Source organism: Triticum urartu, chromosome 2, assembly GCF_003073215.2.
Source record: "Triticum urartu cultivar G1812 chromosome 2, Tu2.1, whole genome shotgun sequence".
Lineage (NCBI taxonomy): Eukaryota > Viridiplantae > Streptophyta > Magnoliopsida > Poales > Poaceae > Triticum > Triticum urartu.
The window spans coordinates 574,953,601-574,978,806 of NC_053023.1; the positions used below are offsets into that span (position 1 = coordinate 574,953,601).

Here is a 25,206-nt window from a genome sequence, read left to right on the forward strand (position 1 = left end):
ATGTTAACAAACTGGATTGTCTCAAAAAAAAAGTTAACAAACTGGAGGTCTTCTTTTAAAAAAACTGAATATTAACGTTAATCAGGCGTCTCGAACGGCCGATGGATGGGGACGGATCGCTGCATGCATGTTGTACACATGCGCACGCATGACAAAAGTAACAAGCACACCCCATGTTATTAGATTATATAATGATGTGCTGTTGATTGATCGATTGATGGGTGCCAAATCATCGCTGGGACTGGCAGCGAGCTTCCTCGCTCGATCGCGCGCATAAACATGAACAGAAAAGGAGATCTGTTCTTTCGTTCCCAATCCCATAAATATTCCGATATGCGCGAGCAGAGGAGGACACCCCACCATTCCGTCCGTCCCGCTCTGCTCTGAAGCGTCTGGAACGGAATATCTGAATGTGCCCCCACCAAACGCGCACATGGAAAGCAATTACAAAAATCGGTTTCTCCCCTGTCCGTTCGATCTTTCGCCCGGTTCGCGGTTCGGGGGCGTCTCGGTGTCAAGCGACCTGTCGGCGCCGGCTGCACTTTTACTATGCGCCAAAGTGTGCGTGCTCAGACTGGCCAACGTCGCGTCGCTCGATCCCGGGTGGATCCCAATGACGTCGCCAACGCGGTCAGGGAAAGGCGCCGCTGCAACGGGTACACAGCGTGCACGCCTACCTCGTGTGCGCGCGAAAAAAGGGAGGAGGTTGCTACGTCCACGTACGTGCATGGCGCATGCTCATGGATCTTCCAACGATACCAATCAATACCGTGATGATTTTTAACTAACATAGGCATCATACAATACCACACATGATCTAATAATGGAGGCACTAATTGAGACTTATATACGTTTCTAGTCACAAAAATTAACAAGACGCACGTTAAAGACTTCCCGGCTGTCATCGACAAGGTCAGGATGGCTCCCGTATGGGAGCGGCGACAGTGTCGTGTGTCGGCTCGCTCTGCCGGCGCCAGTGATCGTTCAGTGGTCCATGGATCATGATGTAATTTTTTATTATGTTTGAGGTGTTTTGTACTTCCGGTGAATCTTTATAAGAGATTTGATCATTTTTGCAAAAACAAAAAGAACTAGACAAACGAGAATATGGTTTGTGCGGATATGATCGTTGTTGCTGTTTCTAGATCGTTGCTTTCAATGCTTTCGGTTTTTTTTCTTTTCCTTTGTATAGACATATCTTTCTATGCGTGTGTGTTGATGTTGATTTTGTTCATCATAGTTATGCAGAGGTTGGCCCTTGATGATTTATTTTGAGTCGATTAAATTAGATCCATCCTTTATGAAAAATAAAAGACTAACAAGATTAGCTCGAACTATGCTGAGTCCATATATATAGCCATTAGTTCATAAATAGGAAAGGGGTAAAAGATCCGACATTTTAGAGTTTGGCCCTGCAGCGGATATAGTGTAAATATTATGTAATCATTTTTATCTTCTGTATCAGTAAAAATAGCTAGGCACTTTCTACTCCTTATCCCATGGATGAATCTTCGAGCTATTAATGTGGGTGCACCGATGATTTTTAACGAACATAGAAACGTATGCTCTAGTAATGGAGTTGGCAAGGCAACATATCCTACTTGGAAAATTAATGGAAATACTATAATATCTAGTTTCATAAAATAATAAGATGTGCATACTAAAAGTACAATTCCTTAGACAACATTAGACAGACAGGAATAGCACGAGCTGCATTGGGTCCATATACGACAATTGGTTCATAACTAGAAACATGTTGGCTAGAATGCGACATTTCAGAGTTGGTTGAGTATAAGTAAAACGTTTATGTCATATCTTGCCTTCTGAAACAACCAAGTTATACTGGCACTTTCTACTCCTTATCGAGTGACACGTAACTATTTCCCCAATTAATATTGTTCGAGATTAATTTCAAGAGCAACTAGTGTCCGGAAACTAATCGTGATACTTGTTCTCAAGGGGGAAAATATTTAGGGTTTAGTTGGGGTTTCTTGATGATGATTGAATTCGCTGAAACATACATAATGGAAAATGAGCCAAAGGAACTTATTTGTAAATGTATACTCTCACTTGCTCTATGTCGACATAGAAGAAGATGCCACTGTAATGAAAAATGAGCCGAAAGAACTTATTTCTACACTAATTCATCGCCACCGCCATGGCACTGCAGCTTGGACAACAAAACCTAAAAACATAGCAAAAAAAAACACAATACGGAGAAACTAGCCCCTTGCATCGTGCTGTCGGAATAGCGAATTAAGGTCGCTTGTGGGAAGGCGGAGCCGAGGAGGGGTTGATGTGGCATCGCCTCTGTAGATCGTTAAGACTCAGTTTACATTGTTTTGGTTATATTGCGTTATATGGACTTACGGAGCCAAGAGCATTGGCCACAAAAGATCATAAAACCACTAATAGAAAGGTGCGCATCATTTGGTTGGTGGCCGTAGCAGTGCAGCACAAGCGGTACATCAGCGCGGCAAAAAGGCGTAGTAACTCTGGAAGAGACCCCAACAACCCTTCGTTCCCCACCTCCACTCCCACTCGCTTCCAGTCCCCACACGGCGCGGGTGCGACGGTGGCACGCCTCCCCCAGCTCCTCAAGTCAACCGCCCCCCTCCCCTCCCCTTCAAAACTCCCCACCCGGCCACCGCACCACACCCAGCTTCCTCCGGCCTCCGCACCTCACCGCCAGTAAGACACTCCCCAGCTGGGTGTCCGGCTCCGGCCGTTCATGCGCTGATCGACCGCCCGAAACCGCGCGCGCGCGAGCCAACTCCGACCAAGAAAGCCCCAGCGGCCGGCGGCCGTCCAGGAGGGGGGGAGCCACCATGCACTCCCAGAACCACTGGGGCGGGGCGTTCGACATCGACGGCGCGGAGGACGACCAGAGCCGCAACATGGACATCGACCGCGGCGCGCTGCAGCACCAGCACCAGCTGGACGAGACGCAGCAGAGCTGGCTGCTCGGCCCGCCGGAGGCCAAGAAGAAGGACCGCTACGTCGACCTCGGCTGCGTCGTCGTCAAGCGCAAGCTCCTCTGGTGGATGCTCTGGGCCGTCCTCGGCGCCTTCGTCCTCATCGGCCTCCCCATCATCATCGCCAAGAACATCCCCAAGAAGAAGCCCCATGCCCCGCCCCCCGACAAGTACACCGACGCCCTCCACAAGGCCCTCCTCTTCTTCAACGCCCAGAAATGTGAGCTCCCCTCCTCCTCCTTCACTCCTCCACCTCCTCTGCTTCTGCTCTGCTTATGGATGATCAATTCTCTGATTCCTAGTGCTCTGCGGATCCGCCTTTGATCGAGTCCCAAGTCTGTCTGAACTCAAGAATTCGCGTAGAAATCGCTGCGTAACAGTAGAACATTAAATATTGTACGTAGTTTTGATCTGTGATCTTAAGTGCGCAATTACACCTTGATCTTGAATCTTGATCTTGATGGCAAGCAAAAAGGGAGAAAGAAAGGGAGACCACCACGTAGTCTGTGATCGGGAGCTGGGTACAGCTGCGTACGACGGCAACCCCCACGCTTGGAATGTTATGCCGTCCTGCTCACGGTCTGTCCCTGCCCCCTCGCAGAAAGTGACAAGCTGATATTCAGAGAAATCTCTGGAAATTTCAAAGTACGAATCTCGGCACGTTCACGCACATGTAGGCCAGCCAGTTGATCCATTCTTTAGCTTAGCCCCGCACATGGATGTCGCGGTAGATCTTGCCTATGCTCTGCTTCTGGATCTCGCCAGATGCAAAGCATCCGCATTTCTAGATCCTGATCTGCCTTGCAAGTTGAATTGTCAGCTTCTTACTAGGAGTGCTTTACAAGCTTAATCTTGTCTACTGTAATCAGAAATTCAGAATTCGGTAGTACCGTTCATGGATCTAACGAACATTTTGCTGTTTGTGGTGATATGACAGCCGGCAAGCTTCCTAAGAACAACGGCATCCCGTGGCGCGGGAACTCGGGGATGAAGGACGGCGCGGACCTGCCGGACGTGAAGGGCGGCCTGGTGGGCGGGTACTACGACGCCGGCGACAACATCAAGTTCCACTTCCCGATGGCCTTCTCCATGACGCTGCTGAGCTGGTCGGTGGTGGAGTACGCCGACAGGTACAAGGCGATCGGGGAGTACGACCACGTGAGGGAGCTCATCAAGTGGGGAACCGACTACCTGCTGCTCACCTTCAACTCCTCCGCCTCCACCATCAACAAGCTCTACAGTCAGGTGAGCTCTCCCCATCACTCCGTCCGTCCATCTCGACCGTTCGTTGAAAATCGCACGGTGAAAACATCAAGCAAGCATTTAAAGAGCGAGACTTTTTTGGAAATCATATTTGAAAGTAAGTTCAGTTGAGAACATTAACTAGAAAAGGCATATATGGAGGAGAGCTTTGCTTAAAGTGGTGCTTTTCATCTGTTGAATGTAAAAAGCATAAAGATAGAGAAAGGGGGTGTGCAATAATGCGACTGGCGTGGCCGATTCAGTGTGCACCGCCCAACAGCTAGCCTTGTTTTCCAGCAAGAAATGTTGATGGGCACGCACGCGGCACAGCCAACAACCTTTGACTCTTATCACTTGAGATCAGTAGGCTATCTAGGGTTCGACCCCCAATTATCTACTCCCTCCGTTTCGATTTACTCGTCGTAATTTTAGTTCAAAGGGAGTACATGCTAACATGTGCTTAGCGGGGCATGCCATGTTACCCCAACTCTCCAAGCCAATTTAACTATCCTCACTGCAGCTCATTCAGAGTACCAAGTAGTAGAGTAGCTGTTCACGATCCGATCCGAAGATGCTCTCCAACTTGTGTTCACATTTTTGTCACACCCGATCGGTTCACCATCACAAAGCAAAATACAAAGGAAAATTTTGACACGTTCGTGCTTGTGCCTGCAGGTGGGTACTGCCAAGATCAACGGCAGCACGCCGGACGACCACTACTGCTGGAACCGGCCGGAGGACATGGCGTACCCGCGGCCGGTGCAGCAGGCGAGCGCGGCGCCGGACCTGGGAGGCGAGGTGGCGGCGGCGCTGGCCTCCGCCTCCATCGTGTTCCGCGACAACCCGGCCTACTCCAAGAAGCTGGTGAGGGGCGCGGCGACGGTGTACAAGTTCGCGCGCGCCAACGGGAAGCGCACCCCCTACTCGCGGGGCAACCCGGCCATCGAGTACTACTACAACTCCACCAGCTACTGGGACGAGTTCATGTGGAGCGCCTCCTGGATGTACTACGCCACCGGCAACAACAGCTACATCAGCTTCGCCACCGACCCGCGTCTCCCCAAGAACGCCAAGGCCTTCTTCAACATCCTCGACTTCTCCGTCTTCAGCTGGGACAACAAGCTCCCCGGCGCCACGCTGCTGCTCTCGCGCCTCCGCATGTTCCTCAACCCCGGCTACCCCTACGAGGAGTCGCTCATGGGATACCACAACGTCACCAGCATGAACATGTGCATGTATTTTCCCAAGTTCAATGCGTTTAACTTCACCAAGGGCGGCCTCGCGCAGTTCAACCACGGCCAGGGCCAGGCGCTGCAGTACGCCGTCGCCAACTCCTTCCTCGCCGCGCTCTACGCCGACTACATGGAGTCCGTCAACGTCCCCGGCTGGTACTGCGGCCCCAACTTCATGACCGTCGACGACCTCCGCTCCTTCGCCAAATCCCAGGTATTTCTTCTTCTTTTAACCGATCTTATCGTCGTTGGTAAATTATGCAATGCGTGGCTTAACTGTGTGTCATGGTGGTCGAGCAGCTGAACTACATTCTTGGGGACAACCCGATGAAGATGAGCTACGTGGTGGGGTACGGCAAGAAGTACCCGAAGCGGCTGCACCACCGCGGGGCGTCCACGCCCAAGAACGGGATCAAGTACTCGTGCACCGGCGGCAACAAGTGGCGCGACTCCAAGAAGGCCGACCCTCACGTGCTCGTCGGCGCCATGGTCGGCGGCCCGGACAAGAACGACAAGTTCAAGGACGCGAGGATCAGCTACGCGCAGAACGAGCCCACGCTCGTCGGCAACGCCGGGCTCGTCGCCGCGCTCGTCGCCATCACCAACAGCGGCCGCGGCACGGGCGTCGGCGCCGTCGACAAGAACACCATGTTCTCCGCCGTGCCGCCCATGTTCCCCGCCGCTCCGCCGCCGCCGGCCACGTGGAAGCCGTGAGGAGAGCTCTGCCCGGCCGGCCGGTTTTTACGCCGGCGTTGAGCAGATCGATCAGGTTCGGTTGGTAGTGCAATTTTCTGGCCATCATGTAAAATTCTTTTGTACTATTATACGTACACACGTTAACCGTGGCGCGCGATACGACGGTGGCATGCCTCACGCATGGCCTGTACTACTGTAGATGTTTCTTGTGCACAATTTGGGTATGGACAATTAATGGATACTTGTTGATTCCCAGAGAAGAACTAATGGAGTAAGTGTTCACAGTAGTACTATCAATGTATCATGCCATCTCCAATGCTCGATCACTCTCTAGACGCTTACAGTGAACAAAATAAATATCTGAAGAATCTAGCAGTATCGGTTCGCGGGAATTAGTGACAGGGAATGAGAGTTTGAAAGGTATAAGACCTAGTGAAAGAAAATTACAATATAAGGAGTATAATACTCCATCCGTTCCAAAATACTTGACTTCCATTTGTCTAAAATGGATGTACCTATATACTAAAACATGTCTAGATACATCTATATTTTGACAAATAAAAGTTATGTATTGTGAAACGGAAGGAGTACAAGGCATATACTCCCTCCGTTCCGAATTACTTGTCTTGGATTTGTATCTAGACTCATTTTAGTGCTAGATACCTCCGTATCTAGACAAATCCAAGACAAGTAATTCGAAACGGAGGAAGTAATTCATTGTTTGGTTGAGTAGCGAGAGAAGGGGAAAGGGAATTAAGAGCATCTTTAGCCGACCCCTTCTAATTTAACTCCTTATATGCCTCCTCAAGCTTGACTCCTCAAAAGAGGAACATCATGTATGCTCACTCACTCACTTCACTTCACAACACGTCATGTCATGTCACGTGCGCGTTGCGACATGACTCATGAATTGAGTTCGTTTTCAGGCTAATGTTATGTTCCTTGTTGAAAGAACTAAAATTTTGCACGATAATCTACTACCTAATTTTGGGTGTATGGGTGTACGCAACACTCGAGCTCACTATTGACACATTTTGTACTTTGAGAGAGTTTTTCCCACCACATGTCAGTTGGATCTCTTCACACTCCCACAGGTCCTCTCCATATAAAAGAAATACAAAGGAGGGAGAGTACACCTAACAGATAGCAGTAGATAGAACATACACTCTCGCAGAGTTCCTTGTGGTGAGTTGCTTTTTTGGCGATCCCATCCTGACGACTGCGTGCACGAACGTACGGGAGAGAAGACCTCTGAATCCGTGTGTTCCATGAGAATATGCACCGAGATGAGGGGCAATAAGGTTTTTCGGAAACGTCACGACGTGACTTCTCACTCAAGTTCGACTACATCCTCGAGCCCCATCTACCTGCCTGCTTCCACTACTTTCTCTACGACAGCCGATGACTTGGTCTTCACCACCATGGTTGGCGATGCTATTGCACCGGAGTTTCTGGTGAACTCGTATGTTCTAAACTTCTCTCCGTTAACATGTGCCTTTGGTTAATATCTATACATGCTAGATGTCCCTAGTATGTGGTATGCGACCTGCCATGTTAGTATTCCTGTGATGATGTTAATCTAGATTAAAATTAATAAAAAATTGCCTAATATCCTAACAATTCAAAAATCTTATATGTTTAGGCAATTTTCGTTGACACTCTGCTGGTGCTCTGTAACCGAGCCTACTTATGGGTGCTTGCTGATAACCCACGAGTACAGGAGATCGCAACAGTTTTCGAGGGTAGAGTATTCAACCCAAATTTATAGATTCGACACAAGGGGAGCCAAAGAATATTTGAAGGTATTAGCAGCTGAGTTGTCAATTCAACCACACATGGAGATTAATTATCTGCAGCAAAGTGATCAGTAGCAAAGTAATATGATAGTTTTGATAATAGTGACAGCAGTAACAGTAATGGTAGCAGTGATATCAGTAGTTTTGTAGCAAGCACACTAGTGGCGATAGCAGTAGTAACTTAGCAAGAACAATATAAGATAAATTCATAGGCATTGGATCGATGACTTGTTGGATGATATTCATCATGAGACAGTTATAACTTAGGGCGATATGGCACTAGATACAATTCATCAATATAATGTAGGCATGTATTCCGTAAATAGTCATACGTGCTTATGAAAAGAACTTGCATGACATCTTTTGTCCTACCCTCCCGTGGCAGCGGGGTCCTATTGGAAACTAAGGGATATTAAGGCCTCCTTTTAGTAGAGAACTGGAACAAAGCATTAACACACGGTGAATACATGAACTCCTCAAACTACGGTCATCACCGGGAGTGGTCCGACTATTGTCACTCCGGGGTTGCCGGATCATAACACGTAGTAGGTGACTATAACTTGCAATCAGATCTAGAACATGGATGTAATGGTGATAATATAAACGATTCAGATTTGAAATCATGGCACACGGGCCCAAAGTGACAAGCATTAAGCATGGTAAAGTCATAGCAACATCAATCTTCGAACATAGTGAATACTAGGGATCAAACCCTAACAAAACTAACTCGAGTACATGATGAATCTCATCCAACTCCTCACCGACCAGCGAGCCTACGAAGGAATTACTCACTCCCGGTGGGGAGCATCATGGAATTGGCGAGGGAGAAGGGTTGGTGATGACGAAGAACGAAGATCCCCCTCTCCAGAGCCCCAAACGGACTCCAGATCTGGCCTCCCGATGAAGAACGGGAGGTGATGGCGGCTCCGTCTCGTGGATCGCGATAATTCTTTCTTCTTGATTTTTTTTCCTGAAAAAAAGGATTTTATAATGTCGGTTTCAGGGTCTACGGGGCCACCTGGTGGGGACAACCCACCTGGGCGCGCTAGGAGGGGGGCGCCTTGGTGGGTTGTGCCCATCCAGGTGCCCCCCTCCGGTGGTTCTTGGCTCCAGAAATTCTTGTTTATTGTATGAAAAATCCTCGCAAAATTTCGTTCCATTCCGAGAACTTTTATTTCTGCACAAAAACAACACCATGATAGTTCTGCTGAAAACAATATCAGTCTGGGGTTAGTTTTCAATCAAATCATGCAAATTAGAGCCCAAAATAAGACGAAAAGCGTTAGGAAAAGTAGATACGTTGAAGACGTATCACTTGCTTCAAAAATGGCATACCAAAACCGAGCCTACTCAGGTTTTGGCCGGCCCTCTCAGAGGGTGCTTACTCTTGAAGAGGATAAAGTGTTCTCGTAGGCCACTCTATTCTTTGGGGTACCATCCTCAATGTGCTAGGTGACAAGTTAGTTGATGCATAGTTGCATTTGTGCAATGCCAAAGAATCGAGTGATGCACTTGAATCCAGGTTTGGCACCGATCGAATACGGGCAGGAATTTCATTTGTATCATCGCACACCTTCATCCTTGCACACCAGATTGAGGCAACACTTTCCATGTTGGTTCACTCTACCGCCGCTGCAGGACCTCGCCATCATGGTCTACCGACACCAGCCTCACATTGTCGCCGCCAGCACCACCACGATGCCCAATTGCCACTAAAGCCTGACGCCCCCATGGACTGGCCGCTGCAAGCCCACCCAGATCTAGATCTCACAAGTGGTTCTAGAGCCTTCGACCACTACCGGCGTGGCAACACTACTGGTCAGAGCGTGACCCTCCACGACCGCCATCGTAGGTTCGCCGCGTCTTTCTACCAAGATCGTCGCCGAAAAAACTCACGCCGCCACCAGGAGAGAGAGAGAGAGAGAGAGAGATGCGCCGCCACCACTGGCACTGCCCAGACTTCAGCCGACAATGTCCCTCGGCGAGGGGAGAGTGAGAAGGGTTGACCTATAGATAATTACTCTCAATAAAACCAAGCTAGCTATCGTATCTTCTCTCAGCTCACCCTCTTGTTATTATAAAAGAGGAATTGAACAAACTTTGGGTATGTAGACCAAAGAACATTGGAAAACCCCAGAGTTGAACTGGATAAAATCAACTCGGGTGGAGCTCTTGATGTGGTGTGAGGGCATGCGGGAGCAGGTTTGATTACAAGAGATTCTACAGGAAATTTCGTTCGAAGTAAGTGCATTAGTTATGAAGCAATCTCTGATCTGTTCGTTCTCAAGCTTCTTGCATGTCGTGATGCAATGCTTTTCTCCATTGAAAATGGGTTGCATGATATGGTTATCGAGATGGACTGCCAGGAAGTGGTTTCACTGTGACAGTTCAAGAATGATAAATTGATAGACACCTCATATATTTCGAGAGATGACTTCACTTGTCTCGCCCTTGCGACGGTTTAATCTTCATTTTGTCAGAATGAGTGCCAACGTAGCAACACATGTGTGCTAGAGAGGCTCTTCTTTTTGCTCCTTGCTTCATTATGTATGATGTAATCCGTGTTTATCTGGTTGAGGTATGTTCAATCAGATATGAACTCGTCCGCTAATGAATAAATAGTCTCAAGGGTGTTTTTTCAACAACAACAAAAAAAGCCAATAAGACATGCGTGCTCCTTGTACTCCCTTCGTAAAGGAATATAAAAGCGTTTAGAGGGGAGTACATTTTTATTTAAAATAGCCTACGATTCATCCGTGTGATAAAGTGACAAACTATCAGATAATGTCCGCAAGCATTTTGCACATGAAACAAGGACAAAACACATGATATAAACACATATAAATCCGATTTCACACACTCAGCCAAAGGCGATGCGAATCTTGAAGCGCTCCTTCCACTTTGGTTTCACTAATCCTCGAGTAATCAGATAACCTTCCTCACAATGCCACGGGTGGGCTACGCGTCCACACGACCCTCCCGTCGCCGAAGCCGCACGCGATCCTAGCCGGCCGCGACAAGGCAGGCGCGGCCTCCGCCAGCGGCACGGCCTTCCTGGCTAGCCGACTGTCCGCGGTGACCACGGGACAGCGGCAGAGCGGGCACTCTGGGCGCAGCAGCAGCCACCTGCCGATGCACTCGTCGTGGAACCCGTGGCCACAGCCCGGCAGCACGCGCACCAGCACCGCCGATGGCTCGGAGTCGCCGGAGCATCCCGCCGCTCCGGCCAGCTCCGACAGGCACACCGCGCACTCCTGGGGCGCGGCCGCCGCCGCCACGGCGCTCGTGGCATCCTCGGGCCGGTCGCCGCGCGACGACGCCAAGGCAAGAATCCCCGCCGTGGCCGCGGCTGCCACGCCGGCGACCACCGCGCCGGCAATAGCAATCATGGAATCCTTTTGCGCCTCGGCGTGTGTCGATCGGTGTTAGTGCGTGGTATGATGGGGAAGAGAGGTCGGCGGGTGCATCGGCCGGTGATGATCTGTGTGGTATATAGGCAAAGAGGTCGACGAGAGGAGGCGCGACGTGGATGCATCAACGCGCGGGTGCGGAGGAGCACATCAGGCAACCGAAAGCAAGCCCCCGACATGCGAGAAAGCGACCTCCTGCCCTTCTTTCTCCGATGCTTAAAGAAAGGGATATATGCGCCATTAAGCGAGCCAAACCAGTCGTTGAAGACGTTCGTTGCATACATGCTTTGCATGATCAGATCTTAATCTCTTCTTCTTGGATTAAAAGAACACTTTTTTTCTGCAAATGATGAGGTCTTTTTTTTTTGCGATGAGCCAATGATGAGGTCTCAATTATACGTGCACACTTATTTTTTATGATATGTATTTAAATATAGTTGTGCATACCCTTCACTACTCCAAATAAGTTAATTACGAGAGTGGCTCGGTGATTAGGGGTAGGGATAAAAAAAAGGATGAAACTGAGTGTTACTACTACATTTCATTTTCATTTTTTTGATGATAAAAAGAATTTAGAAAACTTGAAAGAAATATGGACGGAAATAAATACGATGCAAACACCTATACAAAAATCGAATGTGGATGATCAAGCTAATTTGGCGGGCTCCGAGGAGGGGCGCCGCCAGAATCAATGGATCTCCTATTTTGGGACTGTCGGGGGAGAGGGACAATTCGCGAGGTGTCAAGGTGTTGACCCTTTCAAAAACCAATTGCCCCAAGCTCGTCTTCCTCTGTAAGACACATCAAGCTAGAGATACGATGGAGAAACTTCGATGGAGGTTGGGTTTAAAAGGTTTTAGTGCTCTGAATAGTGATGTCAGAGGTGGTGGATTAGCACGGTTGTGCAGAAGTGGTGGACTAGCACTGCTCCATGATGAGATCTTAATTTTCTTCTTTTGTTAATGATGAGATCTCAATTATGCGTGCACACTTATTTCTAGTGATATATATTTAAATATAATTGTGCATATACTTCAGTACTATAAATAAGCTAATTACCAAGAAGTGGTTCGATGATTAGGGGTAGAGATAAAAAAAATGGATGAAACAGAGGATGAGGATTTGTGGCTCTTGGGTGCCATACACCCCTGTATAAAAATAGCATTAAAACATATTAGAAAAATTTAAAAAATTCTGAAATTTTAGGATATGAAATTTGGGTGCCCGTTGTACACACATGTTCAGTTTCGTGGGGAATGAGTGCCCGTGGTAATGCCGGTAAAAAGACAAAAAAAATCATATATGTAGATTTTTTTAATGTAATGTATGTCAGACCATAATTCCTACGCCGTGGATACCACGGGCTCCCATTCCCCATGCAAATGAACATGGGTGTACAACGGGCACTCAGGTTTCATAGTTTCATATCCCAAAATTTCAGAATTTTTGAAATTTCCTGATATTTTTTTTAATGCTATTTTCATATAGGGGTGTGTGGCACCCGAGAGCTGCAATGCATTTTCCATGAAACAGAGTGCTACTAATTGCTTTTCATATTTTTTGGAACTATTTTTTTAGAAAACCATAGAAACAAATATGGACCGAAATAAATACGGTACAAACAACAATACGAAAATGGATGTTTGCTGGAACTAAGAAACCCATTGCAACAAACATATTCAATTGTTAACATGACTACGATAATTATGATACAATGTGAATGACCCCCCCCCCCTGGTGGGCGTTAGTTCAAAATTGTAACACTTATTATGGATCGGAGATAGTAGTAGGTATTACTTGTTTTATCTAGTTATATAGGATTCCCCATACGAGGCCACCTAAAAATATAGTCTAGATGTTATTTCTAACTACATCCTTCCATGTGAGAATTGGCTTCTTCTTTTTTATTGACGGGGGAGGGGTATTTATGGTAAAAATTGAACGTTTACAATATGTTTGGTCATCTCTCTACGCCTATCTCACTTGCTCTACCCTTGGGAGTGGCCTTGCTCTATGCGACGGCAAGGCTTCTCCTCCCTTATCATGGTTGGAGCCGTTGGCTTTATTTCTCTCGCCTATGTGCAATGACAATGAATTGTGTGGCGGTATCTGGTAGGAGTGATCGGCCTGAGATGACGCAACCCTATTAGCCCATGTGGCAACTAGACCAAGGGGAAATCATGGTAATTTTAGCATAGGCATGGTTGAGACATATCAAAAAATATTGCTCTGGTTTTTGGTGCTTCAAACATTGTTTCATATTGAAAACACAGTTTAACCATCATTGGTCAGATACTGTCATGGTACATGCACCATCTCATTGTAAAAGGCATTTTATTTGGTGTTGTGGTCTGGCGTTCATTGCTTGGACCCGATAACAATATGTGAACTCAAATAACGTGTTTTTCACATGAACCAAAAAATGGACCGGGTTCCACTATCAAAAGATAGCAGGACAAAAAACAAAAATAATATAGCATCCTGGTGCAGAAAGTAAACTATAAAGTTAAAAGATCAATGATCATCTCAACAAACGCCGCCGCATCTAATGCTAACAGTAAGCTAGATAAGTAACGACAACAAATGGTATATATTACATGAGGGGAAACGACACCCCCAAACGTACCTCCAAACATCTGCCCAGAAGAGAAAAAAAAAACAAGTCTTGAGGCCAAACATATCTCTAGCATTTTATCTTATCCTTCGGTCTTCATCCATAACATTGTTGGCGTCATTGTTTGCCTCTTCATCTTCTTCATTTATACCAGCCTCCACCTGCAGGATTCTTCCTCTTCTCTGACCCTGGCCATCACCACGAGCTGTCAATGCCTCCCTTTGCAGCAGCTCAATACCTTGCTCCATCATCATTCAATCCTCTTTATATTGCAGGCCTGCCCAATAACACATAAAACAACATGCATAGCATATCAGTTCAGCAGGCGACCTGACTAACTTCTGATCAAAACAAGCTCTTTTACGTAATTTTCACACGGCCCAACAAACTGCAACTAGCCCAACAATCTGTAGATTTATGCTATTAGGCATAAACTTTGGTATCCATCGGAAGTATTGGATAGATCATCCATGCCTATCTCTGGCCGCAATGAGTTTGGATATAATGCTCTAGATATACTTGGCCGCAGAGCAGAGAAAGAACATGTGATGAATGTCCTTAGGTTCTGGGCAGAAGAGATACAAAGGGTCAACCACCTAGTTCATTCTGATCATATTATCTTTAGTTGCAATTGAGGCACAAATGAAGCCAAATTTTAAGGGAATTTTAGCTTTCCAGAGGTCTCTAAATAATCTAATTTGGGACCACATCAGATAAAGAGATTTGAAAATAAATTTGCCAGTTTGTTCCATTTCCATCTAGGAGCATCAACGGACTAAGAGAGATTCATAAAGACTTCCATCCCATGCAAGCTATTAAATTGTTTTATTTGGTTATCATTCAGCTATCTCCTAAAAGTTAGTCCTAAGCCAAGACAACCATTTATCTCATAGTTCTTCCTAGTTTCATTACAAAACAAGAAGAGCTCAGGAAACAGATCCTTCAAAGGTGTATCTCCACACCAAGTACCTTGCCAAAAGACAATTTGTTTCCCATCCCCAACCACCACTTGCCTGCCCCTCATGTAAAATTGTTTAAGTTTGACCAGATCTGCTCAACATGATGAATCATTCACAAACCCATTTTTTGGCAAATATTATGCTTTATGTTATACTTATTCATGACAATCACCTGCCACATCCCTCCATATTCTCCAAGTTCCACCACCATTTACATAACATGTTAATATTGAATCTTTTTAGGTCATGGATGCCGATGCCTCTTTTTTTCCTTTAGTCTACATATAACATGGCATCTTACCATATGACATTTTCTTTTCTTCCCATTACCCTGCCAAAAGAACCTTCTAATAGCTTCATCCATTCCACCAACATTGGTTTTAGGCAATCTACACATAGATGAATGATACACAGGAATGTTAGTGAAACATGCTTTGCTTTTGGTTACTCTACCACCAAGGGATAGTTTCAGATTCCCAACCATCCAATCACGTGTGTGTTTCCACAGATCCCAACCTCCCTCTTATCAGTAGTGGGGGAATATGATCCATGACTAAGACCGAGCTATTGCATGGGTCAAAGAATAAATACCATCACAGTCTCCTACACGGGCCAAGTAACGTGTTATAATCCTCTGGTAAACTTCTTTAAAACCCGGGCTAGGACCAAAGATGGTCCCGAAGATCTTTGACACTGCTCTTCAGGTGCACCTGCTATGTGTGATGTCGCTACCTTCCTCATGCGTGCAAACTTGGATGTATATGCTAACAAGTTAATTCGCCTTGATGGATCTGATTCAAGCAGGGTGCATGTGCATGTGTATTTTTGTGTTATCCCCTTTCTGAAGACGGTCCTCTGGAAGATGAAGATAACAAATTTCTTTTCATGGTGTATATTTTTTTGGTTTGGCCTTAGCTTAGAGCCTTAGATAGTGTGCGCTCTTCGGTCTAGTCTTTGCCTTGGACCAACTGCCATCTTAGCTCCATTTCTCTATTCCAAGACAAACCTTGCCAGCGACATCGGAGACTTCAACCGCATCTTTTTCGATGACTCCTAACGATAAGGATATAGCAAAACATTAGCACCATCTCCGGATTTGACATTCAAAAGCTCGGGAAATTTCAATTTCCAACCAACCTCGTCTATTTAAGTTGTCCATCGATTCAATTACTTACCATCCTCTCAAATATGGGAAGCTAGAATGCGAAGATCTTCCAAAATGAAGACGACCGTAAACACCCCCCCCCCCCCCCCCCAAACACACACACACAATTGAGGAGCATCGTCTCCGACCTCATTCTTCAGACTTTATCAATTCAGTGAACCAAGCGATAAATGCGACTGCTTACTCTTGGCAACAATATCTTTCACATGCAAATTTAGCCATGTAATCTTTTAGTTTTAATCGGTGTTGTAACTGGTTACACCACTTGAGTGACTTCCTAAAACAAGTCGGGTGCTGTATTTGATTGTTGTCACTGTTCATGTGATGTTGGTTTTATAAAAACGAGCTCTGACTGCCGTGGATCAACTAGAAAAACAATACAAACTTTATTAAAAAACAATATCCATGCACTAGTGGCGCGAGGCGCGAGGCCCTCGGCCTGGTTGCCGCAGTTCGGGGTCGCGAGCCCATGGCATGGCAACTGCTCCTCCGCCGTGCTCCACTTCACTGATTCCCACCAGAGATGCGGATACCCGTTTCCCTTTCCTCCTCCAAACCGCAACATCTCTCTTTCTTTTCCAGCATTTCCAATTCGTTCGTTCGTTTCCCACGCTTCCTGACCACCTTCGCTCCGCCCCGCGCCCCCCCTCTCCTCCGTCCCTCCCGGATCCAACGCGGGCGTCGCGCCACGGGGTCCGCCGTCAGGCCGATCGGCCGCCACTGCCCCGGTGAGCGCCCGTCCTCCCCGTCCCTCCCACTCCCAGTCCCGTGGCTCTCGGCGCGGCCCGTTTGACCGCGCGCGCGGTGGTTTCTCCACCCTTTTCGGGGGCGTATCCGTAACCGCGGCTCGGGCGCATTTCGACTGGCGATTTGGCGGAAATGGATCGCCCGCCAGCTTGCTTGCCGGCAGGGTGTGCAGTGCAGTGCAGTGGCTCCGGTGCTTAAGTGATTGCGGAATTTACAGGTTTTGAATTTTTTATCCATCAGACATCAATGGGTGTGAGATGCGATTACTCTTCGGGCCTCGCCTGATATTTCGAATCCAGTGACTGGGATTGATGGACATTATGACACCATATGAATAATAATGTCCCAAATCATAATAGTAATAAACAATGTGAATCAGATGACTCAATTAGCGTTAACAAATTCGTCTAGCTGTTGCAATTTGGGCCAAATTGTGAAGTTGTTGGCGATGTACATTTATAGATGCCCAGCAACGTTTTTGGACATCCCCAAAACAAGCCGCTGTCTGGATTTCCTCCCGTCCACTACTTGGAGATGTTTGCTGCCATTATGGATTGATACGCAGGGTGCATTGTTTGGGTTGTATTGTTTGTAAGCTAATTATGGCTGGCAATTCTTTTGGCAGTTCTACAATGCCGGTTCTGGACAAGTGTATATAACCAAGTCCTGAACAATGCTGGTATTTTCAGACATGGAATATCCTGTTTTCGTGTTTGTTTAGGAATTGTTGAACTCTCATAGCTGTTATGCAAAAACCGATAGACCATGAATGCTAGTACAATTTATGTTTTTGGCAAACTTTGTGTTATCTCTTTCTTTTTGCATGCGTATATATACTTCAGATGTGGCAACACCCATAACTAGATGTTTGCCATGTTTCAGGGTTCTACTCGGAGAAGCATGAACCGGGCATTCTTGTGAGAAAAGGAAGCAGCAATCAAGAATGGCTTCTAGGGCAATCATCAGGAGAAGGAAGTATATTCTTGAGCATACTAATGGGCCTCGCCTATTACATTCATCTAAGTTTACTTCCGGCCAAGGAACATTTGGATGTGATGTTGAGCACAACACTGTATCCCATGTGCCGCAGCAGAATTCGGGGGATTCTAGCCATGAGAAGCAGCAATTTACTTTAAGGAATAGATACCTTTTGGGCCTTAGTAACGGGTTCCTGCGTCGCCCAGCCCTTGGCGTTCCTCTTGCCTCTTATGAATCCAAAGCACATATTTCTGTATTCCCCTTGGGAGCCAGGTATTTCCGGCAGTCAGTCCGCGCAGCGTCAGAAACAGCTGGGCAGCCGAAATCTGGTATTAAGAATGGAAAGAGTGAGGACCAGAACCAACCAGAAAAGGAGGCGTCTCCAGAAGAGTGTGACCAGGCGGTGGAAGGCTTAAGCACTGCAAAGGCTAAAGCCAAAGCAATGGTGCAGGAAGTCCAAAAGACTGACCAATCGATCATACAGAAATTCTGGGCAACACTTCTGGGTATTGGTCCTGCTCTGCGTATTATTGCTTCAATGAGCAGGTCTTTGTTACCTTCTTTGAATTGAAGTATATCTGCTGCCTTGCTCATTTTCATGGATGGCTCTTTGCTTCGATGTTTTAATTTATATTTCGTTTTGTGGGTTTAAGAGCCGACTGGGCTGCGAAGTTGAAGCATTGGAAGGAAGAATTTGTTTCTACGCTGCAGCATTATTGGCTGGGCACTAAGCTACTGTGGGCAGATGTTAGAATTTCATCAAGATTGTTGGTGAAGCTTGCTGATGGAAAGAGCCTTACAAGGAGAGAGAGGCAACAGCTTACACGCACAACAGCAGACATGTTCAGGCTTGTACCGTTTGCTGTGTTCATCATCATTCCGTTCATGGAGCTCTTGCTGCCAGTGTTCCTGAAGTTGTTCCCAAACATGTTGCCATCCACTTTCCAGGACAAGATGAAAGAAGAGGTAATGACCTAGGTTCTGTACACTGTCCTGGCAGCAAAATTATTAAACCCAGACATACATGCTCAGGACTGCATTTCATTTTCCTACATACAGGAGGCATTAAAGAGGAAATTGAAAGCAAGGATGGAATATGCAAAATTCTTGCAAGATACAGCGAAGGAAATGGCAAAAGAAGTGCAAACATCACGTAGTGGGGATATGAAACAGACAGCTGAAGACCTGGATAAATTTTTGGACAAGGTATTTGCTCAATTTATCGTGTCATCTCGCAAGCATAGATAAAGAGGTGTGCCATATTAATGGTTTTTGGTGATGTACTCTGCAACCAGGTCAGGAAAGGTGGACATGTCCCCAATGAAGAAATTTTGAGCTTTGCAAAGTTGTTTAACGATGAGCTGACTTTGGATAACATTAACAGGTTGGTGTTTCATTGAATGTTTACTTAATCCTTGATTTTACCAGCTCACACTTACATTTTTCTGCAGATCACGGTTAGTAAACATGTGTAAATATATGGGAATTCAGCCTTTCGGTACAGACAACTACTTGAGATTCATGCTTCGAAAGAAGTTACGAGAGTATGTCCTTAAATCGCTTCTAAATGTTGTGATATCAGAGAAAAAAATGATACAGTGGATGATGTAGAACATATCTTGTATCCAAATCTGTTGTTCAATTTAAGAGTTGCATCTTCAGCATTTAAGCATGATTTTATACTGGACTAGTGGAAGGGGCGCCTTGGCGCAGTGGTAAAGCTGTTGCCTTGTGACCATGAGGTCATGGGTTTGAGTCCTGGAAACAGCATCTTGCAGAAATGTAGGGAAAGGCTGCGTACTATAGACCCAAAGTAGTCGGACCCTTCCCTGGACCCTGCGCAAGCGGGAGCTACGTGCACCGGGCTGCCCTTTTTTTTCATACTGGACTAGAGCTATTTTTGTTGGGGAGGAGTGTGCATGCGGTAAACCTGTGGTTTTTGGCCTTGTCCGCCGGTGTAGTGTTTCATACTCTTTATTTAATGAAATGACAGCTCGCCTACCTGATTTTTGAAAAAAAAACATAGAAAACTGGATGTTTTATTTTTTATAGTTTGCTCATCCACTGTGCCAATTTGGATTTTTGGTATTCAACCATAATATAATGTTTATGTGTTTATGCACAGCATTATGAATGATGATAAGATGATTGAGGCTGAGGGTGTGGAGTCTCTTTCTGAGGAGGAGCTCCAACACGCTTGTCGCGAACGTGGCCACCTTGATTTATTGTCAACAGAGGAGATGCGCCATCAGGTTTGTTTGTTTGGAAACTGCTGATGAGTCATCCATGGTGTTGCCTAGGTCATGGCATTAAAATGCACATCAGGTGCCTATTATTGGGGATTTATATGTTATTGTATTGGCACTCTATTAGTGAATGTTTTGCCACCCGCACCATATATCCTGCTATTTTTTCAGTTTTTGCTAATTATAGTTGCCTAGTACCAATTTTGGCCAAGAATTTGAATATTTCCTTCTACGTTCAGCTCAAAGACTGGTTGGATTTATCACTCAATCAGTCTGTGCCATCATCTCTTCTGATTCTATCAAGGTAATTTTGGTGATAATTGTCCTGTTGACTGGATGCTTATCTTCAAATTTTAACCTGTGCTAAAAAAATGTCAGAGCTTTTACTGTATCTGGGAAAATGAAACCTGAGGAGGCTGTTGTAGCAACGTTATCTTCTCTGCCAGATGAAGTTGTGGGTACAGTTGGAACAGCATTGCCTTCTGAAGATTCTGTTTCTGAAAGGAAGAGAAAATTGGAATTCCTAGAGATGCAGGAGGAACTTATCAAGGTACACTAATGTGCTATAAACATGTATTCCTGGCTGTCTTCTGTGTAGGCTTGCCAGACACAGATCTCCCCTTATTTTCACATTCTTGGTTGTATCACCAAAGCTGGCCCCATTCTTAGTTTGGAACCTCATCTCAAGGTTATAAATATGTTGAACTAGTTTAGGATGATAATCCATAGCTTTATAGTATTTAATTGTTTTTCTCAGACTATTTGCTTTTGAAATATAGAAATGTGATATCGCTTGTACAAGGATCATATCTTCTGTCCTGGTTTATGTTTCACTTAGATTTACTGAACTTAAAAGATTGGTAAATTATTGCTTTTTTAAAACTTAGAGTAGGAAAGTTCTATTGAAAGAACATGAAATAAAAAATACCACCACAATAAGATCCCATCTTACACAAACTCATTTTTGTATTCTTTAGTAGTGCAATAGAAATCAGTTCTTCATGTAATTACTTTGTTGATTTGAAGATGCAGTTTTTCTAGCTGGCTTTCTATTTCCTTGGTAACCCCAATTCTAATATGTTTTGCCTATGCTGCTTCGTAAACAACCTGGATGGAGAAACAATGGTTTTCTATATGTTTTTCTCAGTTCTACTGTTTTATGTTTCAACTAAGCAGCAATGATTATTAATGCATGTGTTCTTCACAACAAATGATATACCCAGGAGGAAGAGAAAGAAGAAAAGGCAAAGCTAGACGAACAAGAGGCTACTAAGGAAGATTTGGCTTTGAAGGAAATGACTGAGCCTACTGCTAGGGAAGGAGAGGAACTAAAGAAATCAAAAGAACATGAGAAGAATGACCACCTTGGTGACATCAGTCAAGCATTGGCTGTGCTCGCATCTGCTTCTGTACGACTCTACTTATTTTCGTGTTAATACTTGTTACATGCATTTCAACAAAAAACTTACATAAATGCTCTGCTGCACCTGTTTAATTTTTGTCTTTCATTGCAGTCTGTTACCAAAGAGCGAGAAGAGTTTCTGAGCCTTGTAAATAAAGAGGTATGAGTTGGAGATATACTACCCTTTTATGAGCTACCAGTTTGCATTATGTAATATTGAAAACCCTATTTGGTGGAATTCAGATAGAACTATATAACACCATGCTGGAAAAGGAGGGCACAGTGGATGAAGAAGAGGCTAGGAGAGCATATAGGGTGGCCAGGGAGGAATCAGATCATGCTGCAGAATTAGTTGCAGGAGAAAAAGTTTCTTCAGCATTAATAGAGAAGGTAAGGAAAAAATTTCCGTGTCTAAAGTTCAACTAGAACTTCAACTCAGAAGCATCCCTTATTTGAAGTTCAATATAGTGTATGTAGCAGCTCAAACAGATATACATGAACTGTTGACTGGCTTACAGGATGTTATAACTTATAAGTGACAATTTGTGCTCAGCTAGTAATGAGCTTTGGTGATCTTTCGCTTGCAGGTTATAATAGTTGGATAGTTCATTACATCCAGACCTTAAGAAGTTTGTTCCAATTTCCAAGACTAATAGTATGGTCTTCTTGCTGTCGGCAAGTAGCTATTGGAAATCACTAAAATATGACCAGAAAACCTAAGCCTAGAAAAGAAGCTAACATTTTTTTTCTGAGAAGATGCAAATGTTTGCTTATCCAACAAAGCACTAAGTGTCAAAAACGCTCTTATATTATGGGACGGAGGGAGTAGCAAATTTATTTACAAGCATATGAATAGGTGATTACAACCCCACACATGCCACGCCCTTTGCCCGCAAAAGCATCTCCGTGCGAATTAAAAGAGAAGCGAACATGGTTGGATTATTTTGTGCTTTGTTGGAGAAGAGATAAAATTACTTTAGATATACTAGTGATCACTAATTTCAACTTTCTTGTCTGCACATTCTGGCCTCGTCCCAAATGGCACAGAGGTATCATTTGAATTATCACAGGAACTGTTCTGAGTTCTGACCTAGTTTTGAAGCAATCTCTTGTGTTGTTGTACATAACTGAGTAGTAGAACGAAAGACAAGAAAACCAAACAAGGATGCAAAAACAAAACCCATGTGTTTCGGAGCTGTAATCACGTTATACTGGGTAGGTTTCTACCTGGAACCTATATTTTTCAGATCCGAGGTTTGTGCGTCTCCCCTTTCTCTTCGATAACGAAGGGACTACTGTTGACATTCTGTTTCGCTGCATTTTCAGGTTGATGCTATGCTTCAGAAATTAGAGAAAGAGATTGATGATGTTGATGCACGAATAGGCAACCGCTGGCAGGTGCTTGATAGGTAATTTTTTTTTCGAAAAGGAGGATATACCCCCGGCCTCTGCATCTGGACGATGCATGCAACCATATTATTAATTATTCACAAGGACCTTACAAAGTAATACATCAGTATGCCTGAAGCCACCATCTTAGCAACACACCTGTCGCTACTCATATCCCCTTGACGAAGGGGTGCCAAATGTCCGAGCCTAATACCAAACAGACATCGCACCAAATTCTAACATCTAAAGCCGGATGCCCCAACCAAGCCACAATGCCGGGATTGGGTCACACACCGGTCTGGCGCACTCTCAGAGGCCGCCGCCACCACTAACCACCGATCCATCTCCAGAGCAGGTCGTGACGCACCAACCTTGCCAGGCTTGCCGTCGATGCCACCATGGCGTCAGACAACGCCACCATCCTGCGCGTGTCCATCCACGCGCGCCCATCGCCGAAACTCCGCAATGCCATGCCGCCGCGATCTGCCGTCGGCCTTGCGGTAGATGTAACACCGCTGCTCCTCTTGCCACCTCCAGCCATCGCTTGCTCCAAAACGATACCCTCAGGAGGGAAAGCGATCCAGAGAACGCCATCATCGTCCGATCCGGGAGACCTAGATCTAGGGTTTCCCCCGGAGCATCCCGAGCCTGATGACACAAACTGCAACGACGATGCCTCGACAAGGAAACGACATCAAAGACGCCGCCATCGTCCGCCATGACCATAGTTGGCGCGACTTTCATCGGCACTTGCGCCACCGGGCGTGAGCCGCTGGCGTCGCTGGTCCCTTCAACCGCAGCAAACTCCAAAACGATGCCCTGAAGAGGGGCTACGACGCAAAAGCACTGCCATCGCTCGATCCCAAGGAGATCTAGGGTTTCCCCCGGAGTTGCCCGCGCTGTCAAGGGACCAAACAAGGATGGAATCCGCAGATCCACCCAGCTGCCGACGTGTCGCACCCGCCACCGCGCCGACCGCGACCTGGAGACCAAGCCCACACCTGGGCCCAGATCCGGCCGCGCCGCCGCCATCCCTGACGATCGCGACGCCCCAGACCTTGAAGCCGCCTGCCGTGGAGGTATGGGATCGCCGGAGCACCGCCACCCCCCGCCGTGACGCCAGGCCGCACGCCACGCTCCGGCCTGGGGGCGCCGGCCCGCGCCAGCCCCTCACGAGCGGGAGGGCCCCGAGTCCCCGCCGTCGCCGGCGATGGCAAGGCTTCGCCCTGCCGCGCCCTCGGGCGGCGGCGAGGGAGGAGGAGGAGAAGGGGAGGCCGGGTGACGGGATTTGGGAGCCTCCTGGCCGCCACACAGGGGCAGACTCGGGAGGAGAAAAACTATGCACGGTCATATTTTTCGGTTATAAGCATAATTCGCTCATTTATATCGTATGCCAGTAACCAAGGAACTGGACTGCAAGGGGAATATGTTTGATATTTCCTTGCTGAACAATAATAAACTGATCTTGTTACAGGGACCGTGACGGCAAGGTGACTCCGGAAGAGGTAGAAGCAGCCGCAGGTTATCTCAAGGACACCATGGGGAAGGAAGGTGTCCAAGAGCTTATCAGCAACCTTTCCAAAGACAGAGGTTCAGCCCTGGCACACACACTTGCATCTACTGTACTAGCGTATCAGTATCACTGTCCATCTTCCTTGCTCCTCCTATATCTAAGATGTTATCTGCTCATGTGCCTTACAGAAGGGAACATCCTCGTGGAAGACATCAAGAAGATGGCGTCGCAAACGGAGGAAAACTGCGAGCAGAAAGAAACGGCGCGCTGATTGGTAGAAGAAGAAGAAGCATTCTCTATCGTATCTGTTTATAACTTTATATATACCGTCGGCTCATTCTTTTCCCAGTTTCAGTTCGTGGCAGCGCAAACGCGCGGAGCGGTCAGTATTTTTCTTGTGACCGTCTACAGTTGTAGTCCCCGGTGCCGCCGACCATTGGTAAGGTGTGAATGGCGACTGAAGTTTCAACCGGTCGCCGTTGAGATCCACAGATTGGCTGGATGGGGAAATAAATTCAGGCCTTTGATCCAAATGATCTGAATAAAGGTATCGATGTGCCTGGCTTAGTTTAGGCCTATTTGAATGAGCGCGTATGCAACCGGAGGCGATGTTGTCAGCCGATGTCAATGTGATGCAAGTGGGGAGAGTGTGTAATACAGTGGCTCGTGAACTTGCTCAGTTAGCTAGAGAAGAAATAAACCGGCTCTCCGTGGATTGTAATGATGTTACTGTTGTTTAATCAAATCAATAAAGCTCTTTTCGACGGCCTTGAAGTCATGTCTTAGACTGGTGCCCTCTTCTTAAGCTCTGGGTCTGCCACAGTTTGATGTCTTGAAGCTTG

At 46.3% G+C, this 25,206-nt stretch overlaps 3 protein-coding genes across 4 annotated transcripts; 2 read left to right on the top strand and 1 right to left on the bottom strand.

The window, feature by feature from the left end:
• Positions 1 to 2,593: 2,593 nt before the first annotated feature.
• LOC125538871 (endoglucanase 12) lies at positions 2,594 to 6,432 on the top strand. The gene is made up of 4 exons (XM_048702178.1): positions 2,594 to 3,195; positions 3,913 to 4,220; positions 4,893 to 5,663; positions 5,750 to 6,432. Exons 1-4 carry the CDS (start codon positions 2,829 to 2,831, stop codon positions 6,161 to 6,163), a joined length of 1,860 nt encoding a protein of 619 aa, XP_048558135.1. The 5' UTR covers positions 2,594 to 2,828; the 3' UTR covers positions 6,164 to 6,432.
• A 4,235-nt stretch (positions 6,433 to 10,667) lies between these two features.
• On the bottom strand, positions 10,668 to 11,608 carry LOC125533671 (probable E3 ubiquitin-protein ligase ATL44). The gene has a single exon (XM_048697045.1). The coding sequence runs from the start codon at positions 11,328 to 11,330 to the stop codon at positions 10,881 to 10,883; it is 450 nt and encodes a 149-aa protein (XP_048553002.1). The 5' UTR covers positions 11,331 to 11,608; the 3' UTR covers positions 10,668 to 10,880.
• Positions 11,609 to 16,524: 4,916 nt separating this feature from the next.
• LOC125538872 (mitochondrial proton/calcium exchanger protein-like) lies at positions 16,525 to 25,138 on the top strand. 2 transcript variants are annotated; one of them, XM_048702179.1, is made up of 15 exons: positions 16,525 to 16,817; positions 17,719 to 18,360; positions 18,468 to 18,780; positions 18,874 to 19,020; positions 19,110 to 19,198; positions 19,266 to 19,358; positions 19,940 to 20,066; positions 20,300 to 20,364; positions 20,439 to 20,610; positions 21,284 to 21,469; positions 21,575 to 21,622; positions 21,706 to 21,852; positions 22,789 to 22,871; positions 24,326 to 24,441; positions 24,553 to 25,138. In XM_048702179.1, exons 2-15 carry the CDS (start codon positions 17,780 to 17,782, stop codon positions 24,633 to 24,635), a joined length of 2,250 nt encoding a protein of 749 aa, XP_048558136.1. In that variant the 5' UTR covers positions 16,525 to 16,817; positions 17,719 to 17,779; the 3' UTR covers positions 24,636 to 25,138. The 2 variants fall into 2 exon arrangements, with proteins under 2 accessions (XP_048558136.1, XP_048558137.1); XM_048702180.1 differs by lacking the exon at positions 16,525 to 16,817 and adding an exon at positions 17,492 to 17,515.
• The last annotated feature ends 68 nt before the right edge of the window (positions 25,139 to 25,206 follow it).

Bases quoted from the DNA above. Each gene is read 5' to 3' on its own strand.
- LOC125538871 (XM_048702178.1), top strand. From the start codon at position 2,829: ATGCACTCCCAGAACCACTGGGGCGGGGCGTTCGACATCGACGGCGCG. The intron at 4,221-4,892 runs GTGAGCTCTCCC...TTGTGCCTGCAG, and splicing joins TCAACAAGCTCTACAGTCAG to GTGGGTACTGCCAAGATCAA. The intron at 5,664-5,749 runs GTATTTCTTCTT...GTGGTCGAGCAG, and splicing joins GCTCCTTCGCCAAATCCCAG to CTGAACTACATTCTTGGGGA.
- LOC125533671 (XM_048697045.1), bottom strand. From the start codon at position 11,330: ATGATTGCTATTGCCGGCGCGGTGGTCGCCGGCGTGGCAGCCGCGGCC.
- LOC125538872 (XM_048702179.1), top strand. From the start codon at position 17,780: ATGGCTTCTAGGGCAATCATCAGGAGAAGGAAGTATATTCTTGAGCAT. The intron at 18,361-18,467 runs GTCTTTGTTACC...TGTGGGTTTAAG, and splicing joins ATTATTGCTTCAATGAGCAG to AGCCGACTGGGCTGCGAAGT. The intron at 21,623-21,705 runs GTATGAGTTGGA...GGTGGAATTCAG, and splicing joins TGAGCCTTGTAAATAAAGAG to ATAGAACTATATAACACCAT.